The following is an 18,700-nucleotide window of genomic DNA, read 5'->3' on the forward strand; positions in this document are numbered from 1 at the left end:
GTCTTTAAACAGGTTTCCTAAAAACTTGATGGTGCTCTCAGTGGTAACATTGTTAGTAAATTCTACAACTAACCATTTCGAGTAAATGTCGACTACGACAATAGCAAATCATGTAATTCACCCATGGGGACAATAAAATCCAGACAAATACTATGCCAGGGTAAACCTGGATTGTCTAAGTGACCATCAAATGATTTGGGACCTACTTTGAGTCTTTATTCCCCTTCTCTGCAGATGGAACAATTTTCTACCCACTCAACAACTTGGGAATCCATGCCTGGCCACCAGAAATGATTCTTAAGACGACGTTGTGCGAGAGTCTGACCCAAATGGCACTCATGTGCTATAGCTAGAAGTTTGTTTCTGAGACCAAGAGGGGGTATGAATTTCTCCTCTTTGACAATAACATTGTTGTTAATGAGAGAGACATCATCCACCACTTTAACATAAGGTCGAATAGAGATTGAAACAGAACTCTCTCTTCGAGAGCCAAGGGTAATGAGTCTGATAACTTCTTGCAAAGTATCATCAGAATTCATTTCACGTTCCCAATCACTGGCTTTAAAGGCGCCCTCACCTACGAACACAGCATCCTCGACAGAGGCTGCCGCAATATCATCACTGAATTGAGAAACACAAGGATCAATAACACTACGCCAATCTAGAGACATTCTAGAAAGGCAGTCTGCTTGTACATATTTCCACCCCTGAATGTACTGAATGGTATATTGAAACTCCTGAAGTTTTGAAACAAGTCTAACGAGTCTAGCCGACCCTTTACCAGTCCCGCCAGGAGAAAGGATTTTGAGAAGTGGCTTATGGTCTGTTCTTAAAATGAACTTCATGCCCCACAAACATGTCCTGAAATACTCTACAGCCCAGGAAGCAGCTAAGGCTTCTCTTTCAATGACTGAATAATTTTTCTCAGCGTCAGTTAAGGTTCTAGATGCAAAGGCAACGGTATGCTCTGGCTCACCATTGAGTTGAGAAAGCATAGCTCCAAGGCCAGTGGCACTCGCATCTACTGTTAAAATTAACTTTTTGTGAATATAAAAAGGAGATAGGACTTTGGCATTACAAATTTCCTTCTTGATATTCTTAAAAGATTATTGGTGTTGGGCAGTCCATGAGAAGCTTGTGCCTCTTTTGAGTAATGACCTCATGCGTAACGTCTTGTCTGAAAAAATGATAACAAATTTCGAGTAGTACTCAATGAGCCCCATAAAAGAACGTAGTTGGTCCTTGTCTTTGGGTTGAGGTGCAGAGTGAATGGCACGACAAAGATCTTTCTTCGGTTGTACACCGGAAGCACTAATGGTGTAACCTAGATAGTCAATCTGATTGACTAAAAACTGACACTTTTCTTTACGTATTGTTAGACCTGCAGAGGAGAGTCTGTCTAAGACTATCATGAGGGTGGTGTTGTGTTGTTCAACTGACTGACCATAGACCAAAATGTCATCTTGGAAGTGTTACCCACCCCTTCAAAGATGTTGGACACCATTCTCTGAAAAACACTTACTGCAGAGTTGAGACCAAAAGGAAGGCATGCAAACTGTAAACTGGAAAGTACCGTAAGGTGTGATAAAAGCAGTCAAGTGCTTTGAGTCCTTGTGTAAGTTAATTATATGATAAGCACTCCTAAGGTCTAATTTGGAGAACACCTTGGCACCTTTTAGAGTTGTGACTAATTCCGAAATATTTGGAAGAGGAAAGGTGTCTGCAACTACACATTGGTTCAAATACCTCAAATCCACACAGAAGCGGAGCTTGCCATCCGATTTCTTCGTGACGACAATGGGAGAAATCCATGGCGATGCCTCTACAGGCTCTATAGCACCCGTTGCTAGCATATCTTCAATCAGCCCTTTAACTTCTTGCTTGACTACAATAGGGACGCGCCTAACTTTGTGTTGCACTGGAATTGAACCTTTTTTTTAAACAATTCGATGAGAATATCCTTTAAGTTGACCTAGACCCTCTCTAAATACACTGCTAGCATCGGCTAGGATTTTGTCTAAGTCATTATCTTCAATAATCATAACTTGTGGGGTAGCCCGAGGGTTGACGATTATTCCCAGGTCATATCGGTGAACCCACCCAAGTATAGCTGGTCCTGATTCGGACAAGTAAACTTTCCCTTGAATGTGTCTGTGGGAAAATGAGATTTGTGCCACAAAATAACCTAAAATGTCAATAGACTCACCTTGGTAACCCCCAGGAGTGATGTCCTTAGGAAGGAGTGAACTGGTGCCCCACTTATTTTGAAACAGATCATTCGGTATTATAGTGTATTTTGAGCCAGTATCAACCATTAGGTGTATATCTTTACCATTTACTATGAATAAGGCTTTTGGCCTATTCTTGCGTTTGTCTTCTTGTTCAAAAGATGGGTCTGACTCAACCACTAATATTTTATCTTTTTCTTCGACCAAAGGGGGGAACTCTGTACATAAGCTACAGTAGAGCGAGGTTTACTACGACATACCCTTGCGTAGTGACCCATGCAACCACACTTTAAACATTCCTGTTTGGCTGCAAAACAAAACTTTGAAGCAAAAGAATGTACAGTGTACCACACCTATTACACATTTTAGCAAAAGAAGACTTTTGAGTAATTGTAGGCCTCGACTGAAGAGTTCTCTTAATTATCTTCTTGTTTTTGACAGCTGCAATTTCACTTTGGTCATCAACATTCTGGACTTGGCCCTGAGACTCTTGGACTGAGACTTCATTAACGTCATTAGAAGATTACCTTTTTTCTAGTTCCTTCATGCAGCCTTCAGATTCTTCTACAATTTTTGCCAATTCTATAGCCGTTTGCAGATTGGGGTTCTTCGCTGCCCAAAGGCGTTCCTGTTACACTAGACTATGAGGTGGTCTCTGATAAGTTCTTCGGTCATGTTCCCAAACTTGCACTTAGCAGACATTTCTCTCAGTCTTGCAACAAAATCATCGATTGACTCACCGGACTTTTGACTTTTAGTATAGAATTTGTATCTGTTCATGACTAAGTTCTCTTCTTTAGAGTATCTAACCTCCAGGCGACAAAGTGCTTCTTTATATTCGTCAGGAAGGGGTTGGCCATTCGCTTGAAGGGTTTGGGGTAGAAAGCGAAAGACATGTTGACCTTCTTTGCCTAGAGAACCTAAGAGTAATGCCTTCTTTCTCTTAGCTGAATACTCTTGAGCATCTAGTGCGTCAAGATAGTTGTCAAACATTGGGAACCAATCTTCCCAGGATATACTTGGCTGGCCAGGAAGGGGAAGAAAGCTTGGGGGAAGAAGTACAGAGGGATTTTCTGAAGACATGGCGTAAGCAAGGCAGAGCTAAAGCGTAAGTGAACAGAAAAACTATTCAAATTACTTAACCAACCAGACCAGGAAAATAATATCTCTTGGCATAGGTGCGTGTATGACTCCTGAAAATAAAAGAAATGAAAGAGGCTTAAAAATACCGTGGACCACTGAAAGGTACTGTGGCATGTGTATCCCCCAAACTCTGTACTATGGTCTGTGCAATACACTTCGGGTGTGTGTATCGCTGAGGAATTGAATGAAAATGTGGCGAGACAGTCTAGTTTGAAACACAATGGCGTGTGTATCGCTGAAGGCACTTACGTTAATTGTGGGTGATACACAAGGACGTGTGTATCGCCGAAGGAATCTGGAGGAAGCTGACGGAGAAGTCTCTTGAAGGTAGTGCGGCGAAGGTGACTGTTGTCACAGCAACAAGGAAAACAAAGATGGCCACCAAAGAGCGTAGGCAGCGTGACGACGTCAAAAACAGAGAGTCGGAAGAGCTCGCGTCACAGAAGAAGGAGGGAATCTGAGATGACAAATCACTGCGTCACGAAGCCTGATTCACTAACACTCCGTGAGGTTCCATGATGTCATCAGAAGGGCAATGAAGAGGAGACAGAGCAGATCTCACCGGGAAGTAACATCTTTGTCCAGGCGGTTTCAATCGAGATACATCTTGGGAAAGCCAGACGAGGGGAAACACTCACAGAGCGCCAAAATAATGCTGTGAGTAAACTGTAGTGTATGAAATGATGAGTTGCTTGCACTTGTGAAGTCAAGTGAACTACAGGGACTTTATCTTTAGTAGAATTGACAGTTCGCTGGAAGTTACGTGAAGACTATATTAATCGCAGCGGCTTCCACTTCTTTCAAAACGGACAGTTCATTGAAAGACATGTGTAGTCTATGGTATTCGCAGCGGCTTTACTCTTAGCAGGGTTGAAAGTTACGCATAGACTATGATGTTCATAGCGCGGTAAAGCTCACCTTTGCCCTGATACTGGATGCGCTAGAAATGAAGTCCATCTGTAGTTGAAATCGGGTGGGTAGATCATTTTTTTCTCCGCTCTTGTCGTTGGTGATGAGTTTCGAAAAACAGTGTGCTGTTGAACGCAGGGTTGTTGAAATCGTCAAATCGTCGCCAAGATTGTTGGAAATAGTAAGGTGGTACAGCCAGGTTAAGTATGAAGACCTTTATTTGAAGATCAAGAGAAGAGACAAGAGCAGACTCTCCACCACGGAAGCAACTCGTAACTGCCGTGGAACAGAATCCCAGATTGCAAGCAAACATGAAATAAAGAATACAGAAGCATTCTATCAGTGGCAATACTAAATATGTACTACATTGTGCTACAGTTGTAGGACGAAAGTCGGGCTCTTAACTTTCCAATTTGGTCTCAGATATTGCCACTATGTTAGGGCGACCTATGTCATCCTCTAACTAGGGGTTGACATAGGTCACCCTAACAGATGGGCCAAATTGACAAGATAGGAGCCCGATTTTCGTCCTGAAGAATGCTGCGGACTCGTTAGAGCCAACGACAGAAACAAGTGGACGACAATAGCAGTGATGGGGTAATAGTTCCCCTAATCCCCACACTCCAGCATTTAATACCAAGTAATATCTTATGATTAAATGTGATTTGGGGTAATGCATTGGTTCCTTACCCCACTTTTTGCACACCCCCCACTTAAATGATTAGAAGTGCCTCCCTGTCTTCAGGTGTAGGCCCGCTCTCAATCAAACCGAGTGTTTAGAGAGCAAGGACTGCCTATGATGAAGCATGACATCTGGTGGTGTGTGAGGACAGTTCTTAACTTTTTGGGAGATGCCTAGCACTCTACCTATATAGTGCTTGTAGGGATACAGTTGCATAACGTGAGTTACCATTAATTCAGGGCAGCTTCTACAGTGTGTATATAGTAGCCAATGGGCTACCTACCTTTATGGTGACTCCACCCTCTATATGACCACTTCCTTTGGGAAATGGACATAACCCTGACCCAGAAGACCTAATTCCACCAAAAACCAGGATGGTGGAATTTTCTTAGTCGGGTTCACTTCAGGTTGCCCAGCTTAGGGGTGGAACTAGCCTGAGAGTGAACACTCCTCCTGACTAGGTAATTTTCCTGCCCGTCCTGGGGCAAAATGGGCATTTTCCCTGTCTGGGGAAGCCAGTGTTGCATATTACAGACGGCGGAGGCCTTTAAAGCCTCCTACCTTGATTTGCAGATTACTAGCCATCCTGCTTGGAGGAGGTGACAACATCTGCCAGAGCAGGCTTTGTTTCCCACCTCAGAGAGAGTTGTCTCTCACCACCAGGGGGGGTCAGAAACACGTCTGTAGTGGCATTCTGGACAGGACCAGTCAAGCAACACACCAGAGGTCGGTAGGTTTTTTTGGGGGGGGGCACCTCTAAGGTACCCTCTGGGTGCATGTACTATTAAATCCATCACTGGAATCAATGTGGGTTTATTAATACGAGGTGTTTGATACCAAACACCATAAGTTTCATTGAAGCCATTATGTAGCTGGGAAACTCGTTTTGGCACCATATACTCTTAATGACATTACTGCACTTACAATGTCTTAGAATTGGTCTAGACACTGTAGGGATACAGGGCTCCTGCACATGTACCCTCACCACTGGTATAGTGCACCCAGCTAGAGGGTGTGCTGACCTATGCCAGGGCAGTGGGTTGTAGGCATGGCACACAGGGATGTGTGCCATGTTGACTCTTCACTTTGTTCTGCACCAAAACACGCAGCCTGTAATGGCAGTGTGTGTTTAAAGGTACAGGGCCTATAATGGTGGCACAATAAGTGCTGCAGCCCTTAAAGGCCTTCCCTGGCCACAGTGCCCTTGGCACCCATGGTACCTTTTACAAGGGACTGACATGTGGCCAGAGAGGTGCCAATTGAGGGTACAAGGTACAGTTTTGGGAAAGAACACAGGACCTGGGAACCTGATTGGTAGGAACCCAGGGCACATTAAGTCAAAGTGCATCAGTAGTCTGGCAAAATGTGGTGGGTTACTACAACAGAAACCCAGCTTCCTACGCAAGCCCCCCTAGCCCAAAGGCCAGGAGACTCAGCCAAGCGTGAGAGAGTCTTCCTAGTCTTTCAGGCGTAGACGAAGGGGTTTGAAAGTTGCAGGGTCTTACATCCTTCCGTCCAGGTCAGTCCCTTTGGAGAACTGGCCTACCTCAACAGTTTCAGGACCTAATTCCCAATGCTCCTTTCGTAGTTCCTTAGTGTCTTTACCCCATCTTTTTAGTTTGGATTCTTACCTCTGCAAATTCTAACTTAGCTAGGGCAAACCCCATCGTACCCACAGAGGTTACCCACAGCTTGAGTAACCCCACCATGACCAATAGGGTCAGGGGGCTTAACTTGCTACTTGGCAGGGGGCTAGGATACCATGCCAAGGACAGTGCTGCCATGAAGGCTAACGCTCAGCAGAAGCTACTGAGAGCTGTCAGTGCCCAGAACCACACCTTTAGATCTTCACTGTTAGGTGAAGTGGCTATCTTAGAGGCTTTTTTGGGTTCTGGTGGCTTGTCTGCGGTTTTAGGGTAGGGGCCCCACTACACTTTGTAGTGAACACCCTTCTTCCACCCTCTGTTCTGTCAGCTGAGGAGCCACCAACTCAGGCTGGACAGTTGCCTGACTAGTCAGGTCTTTTTGTGGGCTAGGGAGGACTTCACCAGTGCCAATTTTGGAATTATCCCTTACTGGGATAGAATCTCCCTGGCCCACTGGAACTGTGGCTAACAGTTGTCCACCTTACCTACACTGTCTCTTCTTTTTCTTTTGGGGCTAATCTGCACTAACTGCAGGTTCAGCCCCCCCAAGGTTCCTTGGATGAGGTCTGGCACTGGACCAGTACCTCTCTTTGGCTCAGACCAGCCCAGCGTCCTACAGTCCCCTTCCCTGTGGTCACTCAAAACCAGTTCTGGGGGTAGATTTTCTCCCACTGGATTTAGTGCCAGCAGACTAGAGGGACACACTCTGGGGACTTTCCAGATGTCACCTAACATTTGCTTCTGACGGGCAAGTCCCTTTGAAGTAAATTATGTTTTTGGATCCACCCCAGCTGGACTTCCTGCCTGGAGAAGTAAACATCTCTCCTCTTCCAGGCCATTATCCCTGCTCTTGGAGCCTTTTCCACACCATTTTTATGCCTCATTCAGGCCATATACTATGTGGGTTATGACAGGTCTGTGCAGCACGGTTCAAGCTGCTGCTGTCGGGCAATCCATGGTAGGACTGAAGCTGCATTTTTTAGGCCCATCCTGTGGATAGCACAATGGGTGCTGCAGTCCACAAAGGTCATTTAACTTCCAGGCCCTGGGCATATTTTGTATACCATATACTAAGGGCCAGTAGGCAAGTTAAATACATCAATTAGAGATAACTCAGTTTGACCATGCTCTTGGGGTCAGAGCACATTCACTAGACCATGTAAAAACCCAGCTATAGAATTAGGCAAATATTAGGATTTCCAAACCAAAGGGGCATTCTCTCACAATTTTAAAGACCGATGGAAACTAGATGGAAAAAGAGTCACCCCAGGAACCCTTCGCTACAAAGGTAAGGGGTTGAGTCATAAATTTCATACAATCTCTAGTCATCCAATTATTCAGGAACAATATGAAATAAACTTAAGGGTCTCAAGAGACTCCAGTCACTGTGGTTAGTCTTTAAAATATGACAGCATAGCCAGTTGTATCAAAGGCAGACATCGGGTCACACATCTCAATAACAAATATCTTGTTAGCTTCATCAGTAATATATTACACAGCAAAAGTATGCTTTTTTAACATTTATCAGTGCTTCTCTGTTTCTTTAATTGATCGCCTTCGACTGGCAGTCACCAGTAAGTCGTGTCCTTACATCAAACAATACCGTGACAGTTGAGGTGATTTGTGGTTAACGGTTGGCATTTAAAGGATGGCAATGTACTGTGTGTGACTTGAACACTAAGATAGACATGTGCATTATGAAGTTAACCTTAAGTTTAATGGTGGATCGGAGAGGAAGCTAATGCAGTTGTTGAGAGTCAGGGAAATGGGGTCATGTTTTTTCTAATTGTATATAAGATGGGTGGCCATGTAGAGGAAAGGCTAGTATGCAGAGCTTTTTTAACATCAATGGATATGGGGTCTTATTGAGTGGAAGATGTTGAGGTGTAGGAACACTGTAAGTCTGCTGCGTAGTCTGAGTTGGTACCTTGTCGTCTGAGAATTAATTTTTAAAATTATCCTTGAAAGTTACGTTTGTGTCTATGTAGTAGCCAAAAACCTTTTCATAGATGTGAGAATGTGGATAAAGCTGTCAAGGGTCATCATGTTAGAGTGTGAAGGCTTGATTAGCTGTCCTCGGTGGTTAAGAGCAAACTCAGTTTTACTTGGCTGGTGCTTCGCATAGAGATCAGACATTATTGGCTGGATTGTATTAAGGCAAGTGTCTGGTAAACATAAGTTCGTTGGCTAATGTCATTTTGAGGTAGAGTTGCGTGTGAGAAAGTGGCTCTGTATATACTGTTCTCAAATAGGTACAGTGTGTAGAGTCCACAGTCCCCAGAGGTTTGGCAGAGGTTAAAGTTAGATATAACCTTACTCTCTAAAGTGGTAGCTTGGTCGAGCAGTAAGGCAGTATCAGAGGACAGTGTAAAGCATTTGTTGTACACACTCAGTCAGCAAATGGTCTCACACACTCAAGAACTCAACTCTAGGCCAATGGTTTATATACAAAATAAATGGTTGTTTTATTTTAGAACCAACAATAGGTATCAAAATATACTTTCTCAGAATGAGATGCTTTAGTTAAATACTTTGCAATAGGCAATTGACTTTTGCAGATAATAGTTACAGTTTTGTTGCAATAGGCAACACAATTTCAAACACAATAAATAATACATTGAGCTCAATGTGAATTTTAAGTTATTTGCAAGTGATTACTTTCAGGATTACTTTTCTAACTCCAGGACTGGATCCTAGATTCAGTCCTGGGACGGTTCTTGGAAACAAGTGAGTAAATTCGTTTTAGTTACTGTTGTGATTTTTAAGCAATATTTTGCTATTTTAAAAGTTGACAGTAGATATTTCATAGAAACAGTCAATGGTTCCCTATGGAAGAAAATTCAAGTTACGGGTAAAGTATGTTCTCGTTACTTTTGTAATCCAGGGCTGGGCTCCTAGGCTCAGTACTGGGACCTCTATCTAAAACAGGTAAGTAATTACGTTTTCGCAGTTGGTATGATTTTTAAAGAATATTTGTAGTTTGCAAAAATCGACACTTAAAAGAAATTTCACAGAAAAACAGTCAATGATTTCCTATGGAAGAAAATTGGGTTAGTGGTAAGTACGGTTGTGAGTACTTTTCAGGGTCAGTGCTGGGCACTAAGATCCAGCACTGGGATCTCTTCCTAATAGCAGGTGAGTATTTCCGTTTTCGTTACTCGGTTGATTTTAGGTGAATATTTTAAGTTTTAGATGCTCCACACAGAAGAAATGTCAGAAGAAACCAGTCAATGTTACCCTATGGAAGAAAAGTGAGTTATCGGCTTTTGGGTAAGTACTCGACTGGCAGAGTTAGGGTTCTGGGCACAGACTCAGGGGTCTCCCAGGGTCAGGTTGGTACAGTTGTTACACCCTCAGCGGCACTGGGGCGGCCAGGTGCATAGTGAGTTAGGCCCAGTGCTATTCTATGGGAGGCAAGGGGGCCTTGGTTGGTGGCTGCTGACTAGCAGGCCACGCGGCTGTGGGAGCTGGGCTCCTGGTCACTTGCTCAGGGCAAATGGGTAAGTAGGTAGGAGTAGAAGTTGCACTGCCAAGGCCACTTGGGCGGCTGGGTGCACGGTGCTTTTGAGCCTTCGGGTGCTCGATGGATTTCAATGGGAAAGCTCAAGGACTAACAAAGGCTGCAAGCTCAGGGACGAAGATTCTTCAGGTGCCACCACCACTTCGTGAGGTAAGTTGGGTAGTTGGAGGATAGGTAGGTACCCAGGAGTCGGGCACAGGGGGCCGCAGGGCATCGGGTGCAGGGGTGCCTTTTGATGTCGGGAAATCTTACCCTCTGTTGATCGTGGTTGGGGTCCCTGGTTCTGAGGCTGCAGGCGTCGCCAGGAGTGTTGAGGTGGGTCCTTGGGTGCCGGATTCGGGGTCACAGTCGCCGGGGGGGAAGTCCTTCCAGGCTTGGCGGGTGCAGAGTGTGCAGGGTTCGCGGTTCCTGGCTGTTGCCAGGGGTTAGAAACTTGCTTTGAGCAGAGCCACTACTCATGGGAGTCCCAGATGCTCAGAGTCACAAGGTAGCCAGGTCCTCCGGGGTTTGTGAGGTTGCTGGCCACAGGAGGTGCTGGGATTTTAGCAGGTTCGAGGTTTGACAGGCCGGTAGAGCTGGGGCAAAGCTGTTGGTGTCTTCCTCTTCTTAGCAGCTGCACGGCAGGTCTTCTTACTTCTTGTTCTTCTTTGCTTTTTCGGAATCTGGAATCTCAGGAAGGAAGGTTCAGGGTGACCCTAAATACTAGATTTAGGGGCGTTACAGGTAGGTAAAGGGCAGGGACCAATGGGTCCCTGCCCTGGGGTGGGTACACCCCCTATCCTGCCACTCTCCTGTGGGAGTGGGGCAGTAGCCTAGTCCTGATTGGGCAGGGCTTCCCATCTTCAAGATGGCGAGAGCCCGGAGAAGTGCTTTACCTCGCCTCTCCTACCTGAGGGGTGGGGTTGGCAGAGGCTGGCACATCCCCTGTCCTTACTTGGGGTTTCCGGTCAGTCTTCCCGCCAGAGTGGGGGTCAGAACCGGTGGGGGCCAGTTGCTGAGTACAGCAAGTGGCCTGGAGAAGCTCACAAATGCTGCATGCCTTTGAAGCTTCCTCCTTGCCCATCCTGGGGGAGGAGACCTAGCACCTCACCCAGGATGTGAATTGTTGCAGGCCCAGGAGAGCGGGAGCTCTCCACCCAGGGGTCCAGCAACATATCTGCTGTGTGGCAGCCTAGGCAGCCTCCCAGACAAGACGTTGATTGTATATTAGGTTTCAGGGGGCATCTCTAAGATGCCCTCTTTAGTGCTTTGTACATTAAATCCCACACTGGCATTAATGCGGGTTTAATGTGCTGAGAAGTTTGATACCAAACTTCTCAGTCTCCAGTGTTGCCATCATGGTGCTGTGGAGTTTGTGTTTGACGAGCTCTCAGCACCATATACTCTTAAATGGCAGCACTGCACTTACAGTGCCCAGGAATGGGACTGGGTACTGTAGGGGCACATGGCTCATGCTCCTGTGCCCACACCCCTGGAATAGAGCACCCAGCTAGAGGGATGGCTGATATATGCTAGGGCAGTGTAGGTTGTGGGCATGGCACACAGGGATGTGTGCCATGTCAACTCTTTGTTTTGTCTTGTACGCAGACACTCAGCCTGCAAGGGTAGTGTGTTTGTATTAGGGTACAGGGCCTCTAATGGTGGCACAATAAGTGCTGCAGCCCTTAGAGGCCTTCCCTAGTCACAAGGCCCTGGGTACCTAGGGTACCATTTACCAGGGGCTGACATGTTGCCAGGGTTTGCCAATTTGGGTTTTAGGGAAGGAACATAGGCCCTGGGCACCTGATTGGCAGGAGTCCAGGGCACACTCAGTCAAAGTACATTCAGCAATTCAGCAAAAAGTGGGGGCATACCATGCAAGAAAGATGGCACTTTCTCACATTGCGTCACTGGCTTTCTTGCTTAGGATACTGCTATATTAAGAGAGGAAGACTTCTGGGTAGTTCATACATGGAACCATGAGTTAGCCACAGTGACTTGGGGCACAAGGGATTGGTTTATGGGTCTGGATGTGTTTATTCGCATGAATGGAAGTCTGTTTGAGAGGAATGAGGGGTGAGGTGAGTATGTGGAGTGAGGCGGTAGCTCTTTTCGGTCTAGCGATGTATGTGTTTAAGGCTTCTGAAATTTCAATGATAACTAGGCGACACAAACATTAACTGCACATTCTCAGGCATGCTCTAAATACCCTCAGCCTCCCCTATCTCTGATGCAGGTTTTTCTTTTGATGGGGAGGGTGATAAAGGGGGGGGGGGAAGGTGCCAGAGAGGCTACAAGACGAAAAGATTGAACCTTGTACTCTACTGCTTCTCATCAGTATTTGTTGGTAACTGAAGGTCACAGGCTGCATGACCGTGCACATGAGACATGATTACCCAAGAACTGCAACACGCAAAGCTACAGAGGCTCTGATGCGAGTCGGACCCTGATGTGTCTTTTGCTTCTCTCCACAACAACAAGCAGCAAATGCAGAGTCAGCTGTGCTGGTTGCAGAGACACTGTAGGGGCTTTTAAACAAGTACTTTCAGTCTCTGGAACTACTTCTGAGTTTGAATATGAGAATAAATACTGGAGCGAGGATAACTTGATGGATGTTATATGTTTATAGTTAATGATTTTCCCTTATAAGAGTATTTAATATGAATATATTTCTTGCTGATAAGATTCTTGAATAATATTTGAATATATTTTTTAAGTTCTTTTTATTAAACAATTGCTCAATACATCTTCATATACGGTATACATACAGGGTGTGGTAGAGCAACATTAGCTGAAGGAGTAGTACAATTACAAGCAAGTATGTCTAGTTGTCCTGAGAATATTTGTATATTTTAGTAAGTTCACAGGTAAGAAACATTATGAAGAAAAACATATTAAATGTGAATTATTTTCTTTCTGATTTGTAATTTTCAGAAGGTCTGCCGAGCAACTTTATTGACAGTTTGGAAAAAACAAATGGCAACACATATAAAGTGTCCCTGCAGTATCCACATTATTATCCAACCATGAAAAAGTGTTGTATACCTGAAACCAGAAGAAAACTAGAACTGGCTTTTAACTCCAGATGCAAAGAGGTACTCAATCAATTCAAAAGTATTTCTTTATCTTTGTAATATATTATTGAGTAAACATGATTTCTAGATGTACTTTAGATATGTGCTGCACAAAAAGCTTGTTAAACATTGGTTAACATGTAGATTTCATCATAATAGTTAGCCTTTCATTTAGTCATCAGATTACATTGATTTTTCACCCACCTCATCGATAGGCTCTTCATAAAGGTCCATCTTCCAGTATTTTAGGATTATCTCGGAGACATGTGGCAGGCCAACCTGTCTTTTTGTGCAGTACTGCTTCCTCATTTCTTGATGGCCATCTGGATTTCCCAGTAAGGAGGTAGGTACTGATTTTGTTAACTTTATGTCCAAAGTGGCTTTGATGTTGTGTAGAAAATGTTTTAAGAGATGATAGCAAGTAGCCTAATATTGGCATTTCTAAAGACTTATCTACAACAAGCTTGTACTACATCAAGGGAGACATTGCCTGGAACTTGTGCAATGTATTTATGTGTAAGCTCAGTTTGAAAGTACTTAGGCAAGAATGCTTAAGCAATTTATCTACCTGATCCACCGTGTTTGTAAACGCCTTCAAGAAAAACTGTTTGTAAGCAATCCATCTGTGCAGCCCTTGACCAGTTGTGCTAGTCTGTTTGCTCACATATAGAAGTTTATATTGGGCATCCTGAGACAACATTTTGTCAGTGCATCCATGTCCGGCCCAATTCGGGGGCCACAGGCTAAGCAGGGGCTACTCGGCCACAGACGTGTGGGCTTGGGTCATTTGCCTCTGATGTCCCAGGTTCCGTCCTATTATTATTCCACAACCTGGGCCATGTACTACCCCTTCTGCACCAGTCTCTGAGTGGTATCAAAGGAGGTATTGTGGAGGGAGCGCAAACTCCGAAATTAATATTCAGCCAACAGTGCTATAACTGATTGTTCAACTCATTGCTTTACTTTTGAAAAGAAAAGTCTGTATTACACACACTTAAAATGGAATACTAAACAGCAGATGCTAACAGATGCAACTTCAGACGTCGGGGCTAGGGCTACTGCGTCTTTGGAGGCCACCAGCCCCTTGCTTTTACTTCGGGGGTCCATCCTCTGGTAAGGCTAGGTAGATTCCACGTAGGGTTCCAGTGTTTATGCATCACGAATCAAGGCTTGGGTGCAGATTGCACGTGTTCAGCATTAGCAGTGCTCACTTCAGTACACTCATTTTCAAAGGTTCACCACTTGCAGGTCTCTGTGTTCAAAACGTGGCCCGTGGCGGATCAGGCAGCATGCTTCTTCACCTTCTCCCGTTTCTGGGAGAAGACGCGCTATCACAGGAGCAGTGTCTTGTCAGTCCAGGCCAGCCATGATGGGAAACTACATAGTGCGGTGCCCTCTAAGGTCCTCTGGCATGAACACAGGTACTTGGAGTTGCAGGGGCCGCACAAGACTGTCATTCTTAACTTCCAAACCCATTTCTGGGCCATGTGGTGATACTTTGCAGGTGAGCCACATCACTGGAGAGAGTGGGTGATCACAGTGGCATGATGGATAGCCGTGGGCCCACTTCTTGATAACAGTGGTGAGGATGTCACAGGCATACCTCTTGATTACAGATATGTGTTTGAATGCAGCCACACTCCTTGCCACAGAGGCGCGGTCAGCTACAGTCACATTTCTTGATACAGAAGTGAGCTCTGCCAGAGATCCGAGATTATGGTCCGGAACCATGATATTGGAGACACAACCATTCCTGGGTCACACAGATCGCTCCTAAATCTTCTTTCTCCTGGAAGATCCCAACAGAACTTGTGTCTCACTGCTTCTAGCTTTCCCTTGATAGTTCCGCCTCCTGCAAGGTTGGCAGGCTCATTTCCTGACTCATCTGATGGGCTGGCTTCCAGGTGATATGGGTCAGATGAACAGCTTGTTATAGCAATGCAGGTCCTCACCCTTCACCTCTGGGAAGCTGGCTGTCAGGCAGACACCGTTTTGGTTGCACAACAGTCCTCTGTGTACTTTGCAGAGCACTCACACCCTTGGTCAAAGAGAACTTGGATCTGGAACAACAAGTGGGTCAGTGGCTCCCACCATTACACAGTCAAAGCAAGCCAGAGATGTGGATCCACTGTCTTTTCTTTCAGAACCGATATGGGGTGGTTCCTCTTTCAAATGTGCTTTCCGGGCTGCTCTATAGACATAGCATTTTTGTAGTGATTCTCCTCACAACAGGAAAGTCTCCAGCCCGGATCACCTACAACAGAGGCACAAAGAGGCTTGAGCTTTCTCACCTGGCTCAGAGGCAGCTCCTCCATTATGGCAGAGGAGCGTGTCCCACCCCTCCCCCCCTCCCTCTGAAAGGCTGCAGAGACAAACGACAAAAATAAAATGATAATAAAACATTTGTATTATCATTTTATTTTTCATCCTGCAGGCTGCGAGCAGAGGGAAGGGCAGGGCCATCCATACTGACGCTGCAGCACCAGAGAGGAAGGGGGGAGTGGTGGGCACTGCTAATACCGCATGACGGAGGACCGGCCAAACTGCCATGCGCACTTAGCCATTCTCCTGCCCGAGCTGTGTTGTACAGCTGCGTGGAGAACCAAGACAGGCTCCCAGTCCATGTCTGAGCACCGAACCAAGACGCTCCGTCCAATCCAGCGCTGCTCTCATGCATGGAATAGTATTCCCATTCATGCTAGTATTCCCAGCATGAGAGCAGTGTTGGGATTGGCATCTTGGAGCCTCGCTGTGTGCAGCAGTTCCTGGATGTCTGGGAGGGGAGGATCGGTAGCGAGGTGGAGGCCGTCAGAGCAGGCAAGTGCAATTTTATATATTTATAATTCTGTCTTTTTTTTAGTTTGGATTCCCCCTCCCCCCGCACCACTACTTCTCAATATGAGCGACTGCTACTGCCTCTCTAACTCCGCAGTAGGCTTACTTCTTGGCCTTTTCTCTGTCCTTCAGAAGAACTGCCTGCTACAAAATTCCTGGACTTAGTCCTCATATTAGCCAAGCGGGCGGTCACTATGCGGTGGAAGCATTCAACTACCCCCTCTACAGGCGGGTGGTCCCAGGCACTGCTTATAGGGGGCCGTGCAAAGAGAGCACTGTATCCTCGAGAGGAGCGGGCAGCTTTATGGAAGTGTTTTATCTCACAGACTTGGGGCATGCGCCTTGAGCAATTTAATACCATTATCAAAGACGACTCTCGCCCGGCGTGATCATTCTCGGTTGTTGTCTATACCACTTGCCGCGTGCTGGTAGGGCATGCAGGGATCTTACTGTGTTGGCACCCACTAGCCAGGGCATCGGCATGGTTGTAGAGTAGTATATTCCGAGGACTATGGGGGGGAGGAGGGCGGGGGGTCTTCTTTTTCTTTTCCTGCTCTTTTCCACGTGACGGATTGATGGACATGGTACAAGGTTCGCTGGCACTGGGTGGGAGGGCAGGTTGTGGGTAGCTGGGTGGGGGAAGGGTCTGGTTAGTGTGTTATTTCTTTATACCTAAAAAGTATGGGCACTTATTCATGGCCCGCACTGGTCAAGAGTTGTAAAGTTATATGTGCTGTTATATGTATATTGTTTTTTTGGTTCGTACTATTCTACTCTGCCTTCTGTATTGCAAATGTCACGTGCACATGTTTGTCGATAAAAAGTTATTTAAAAAAATAAAATAACCATATGGCAGTCCTCGACAGAAAGTATGAAGATCGAATTGGCTTTGGATGTGTCCACTTAAATTGTGTGGCCCCATCAATGCCATTATCAGCAGCATTGATTCCCCTGTGAGGGGATGTCTGATGGCAGCAGGTTCACATTGTGAACCTTGTCTTCCCCACACTCTATGTGCGGCATTAGACCATAGAGAATAGTGGAGCCGATGTCTAGCTCTTTTTAGCTGATGTCCTATTTATCTCCCCTCTTCTAAATGAGTTTTGAAATTACACGAGACTGCAAACTTAATGGGCTACTTGTAATTTGATATTAATATGATCAAGAAAGCATTTTTTTCAATAAAATGAGTTGACAAAATGCAGTCTCTCCTTTGTGTCACTGGACTATCTTTCTTAAAATATCATATTTTTATACTTCTCAGGAAAACACAAAAATTCTTGAACAGCTGATCTCTCTGAGAGCAAAATTAGCAGAACTTCTTGGATATAGCACTTATGCCAACTTTGTCCTGGAAGTGAACATGGCTAAGAATACGGATAATGTAGCCGCTTTCTTAGGTAAGTTTGTCCTTTGAGGTTTGGGTATGGATCATGGAACATCTGTCATGTGATACAAAAGTAGGAAGCTAACTCAAAATATGAACTGTTTCCTTTCTTGCTTCAATATAAGGACATCTTTAGTGTACCACTATTTGTTGGATGAGTAAATCAAGCAACCGTGTATAGAAATAAACATTTAACTTGTGAAACTTTGTACAATTGTCTTTCATGATACTCTTGTGTGATCCTCATTCATGCAAAGAAGCCTATCCAGCCCTCGGGTATAATTCATCTTCTTGTCATTTCTTCCCTGGTCTTCTCCAGCCCTCAACTGAGTACGCTGTGGTATCAAAGTTTCCTATATGTTTCAAGGGTATTGTAATATATGTCACCACCTCACACCCATGGGCATAATTACTGAGTTACCCTCTGGGTCTCAAGGTTCACATGGCACAGTAGTCACCATCTTCTGATATAAAATATCAGAGCTCTCACTGAGAGGACACCGCCATTGCAATGCTTTCAGATACTGTAGCCACATTTGACTCAACTGCCATACTGTGCTAGAATCAAATGCGATGTAACAGTACCAGAATGTACCACTGCATAACTATCCCTAGTTGCATTAATCCGATTGTTATGATTTGAATGAGTTTACTAACCTCAAAAGTATAGGTCAGAACACAGAACATTGCTTGTGCTTCTCTTAAACCAACGGGCACCAAATTTAAATTATGAAAGTTACTTGTGAGGGGATATTATAAAGCAGTTGAGAGGGATAAAAATGTATATTAGAATAATCAGATAAGTAAAGGCACTTAATACTTGAAGAAGACATGCAAACGTTTTCTTGGCTGATTTGAATGAGAATTACATCTTTACTTCCATGGAATAAAATAATACTATTTCAAAACCTCCTCGATGACCGTGACGATTGTCTTCAACTTCAGAAAAGTTGATCTTTGTAGTATAGGTATTGGCAAACACTCTCACTTTCTAAAAGTCTATTACCACTGCTCTTTTAGTCATTGTATGAATAAAGGCTAATCTGTGGTGACTGCTAGTGTTTACTTCCATAAGTGTAGTTTTCCAAGGTGCCATTTGACACAGACTGCAGATTCAAAAATGTGCAAATAGACTTATAGAATAATACACATTCCTTACTTTTAAGGTAGTAGTCCATTGATACCTTTATAAACTTAATTTAGTAAAAAGTGGGTAAGCATTTCGGAAAAGACGGATTCACCATCACAGCAGTGACTGTGTAATCCTTGACAGTAAGACCCTTTTTTGTGCCAGATT

The 18,700-nt window shown here is 44.7% G+C and overlaps 1 protein-coding gene across 1 annotated transcript in view; it reads left to right on the forward strand.

The window, feature by feature from the left end:
• NLN (neurolysin) overlaps window positions 1-18,700 on the forward strand; it is a 218,432-nt gene that overhangs the window by 106,180 nt on the left and 93,552 nt on the right. The window contains exons 6-7 of the mRNA XM_085631838.1: window positions 13,042-13,202; window positions 17,281-17,416. Of these exons, the coding sequence (XP_085487964.1) occupies window positions 13,042-13,202; window positions 17,281-17,416 (297 nt within the window). The remainder of the gene's footprint in view (window positions 1-13,041; window positions 13,203-17,280; window positions 17,417-18,700) is intronic.

This window comes from Triturus cristatus, chromosome 2_1, assembly GCF_964204655.1.
Source record: "Triturus cristatus chromosome 2_1, aTriCri1.1, whole genome shotgun sequence".
Taxonomy (NCBI): Eukaryota; Metazoa; Chordata; class Amphibia; order Caudata; family Salamandridae; genus Triturus; species Triturus cristatus.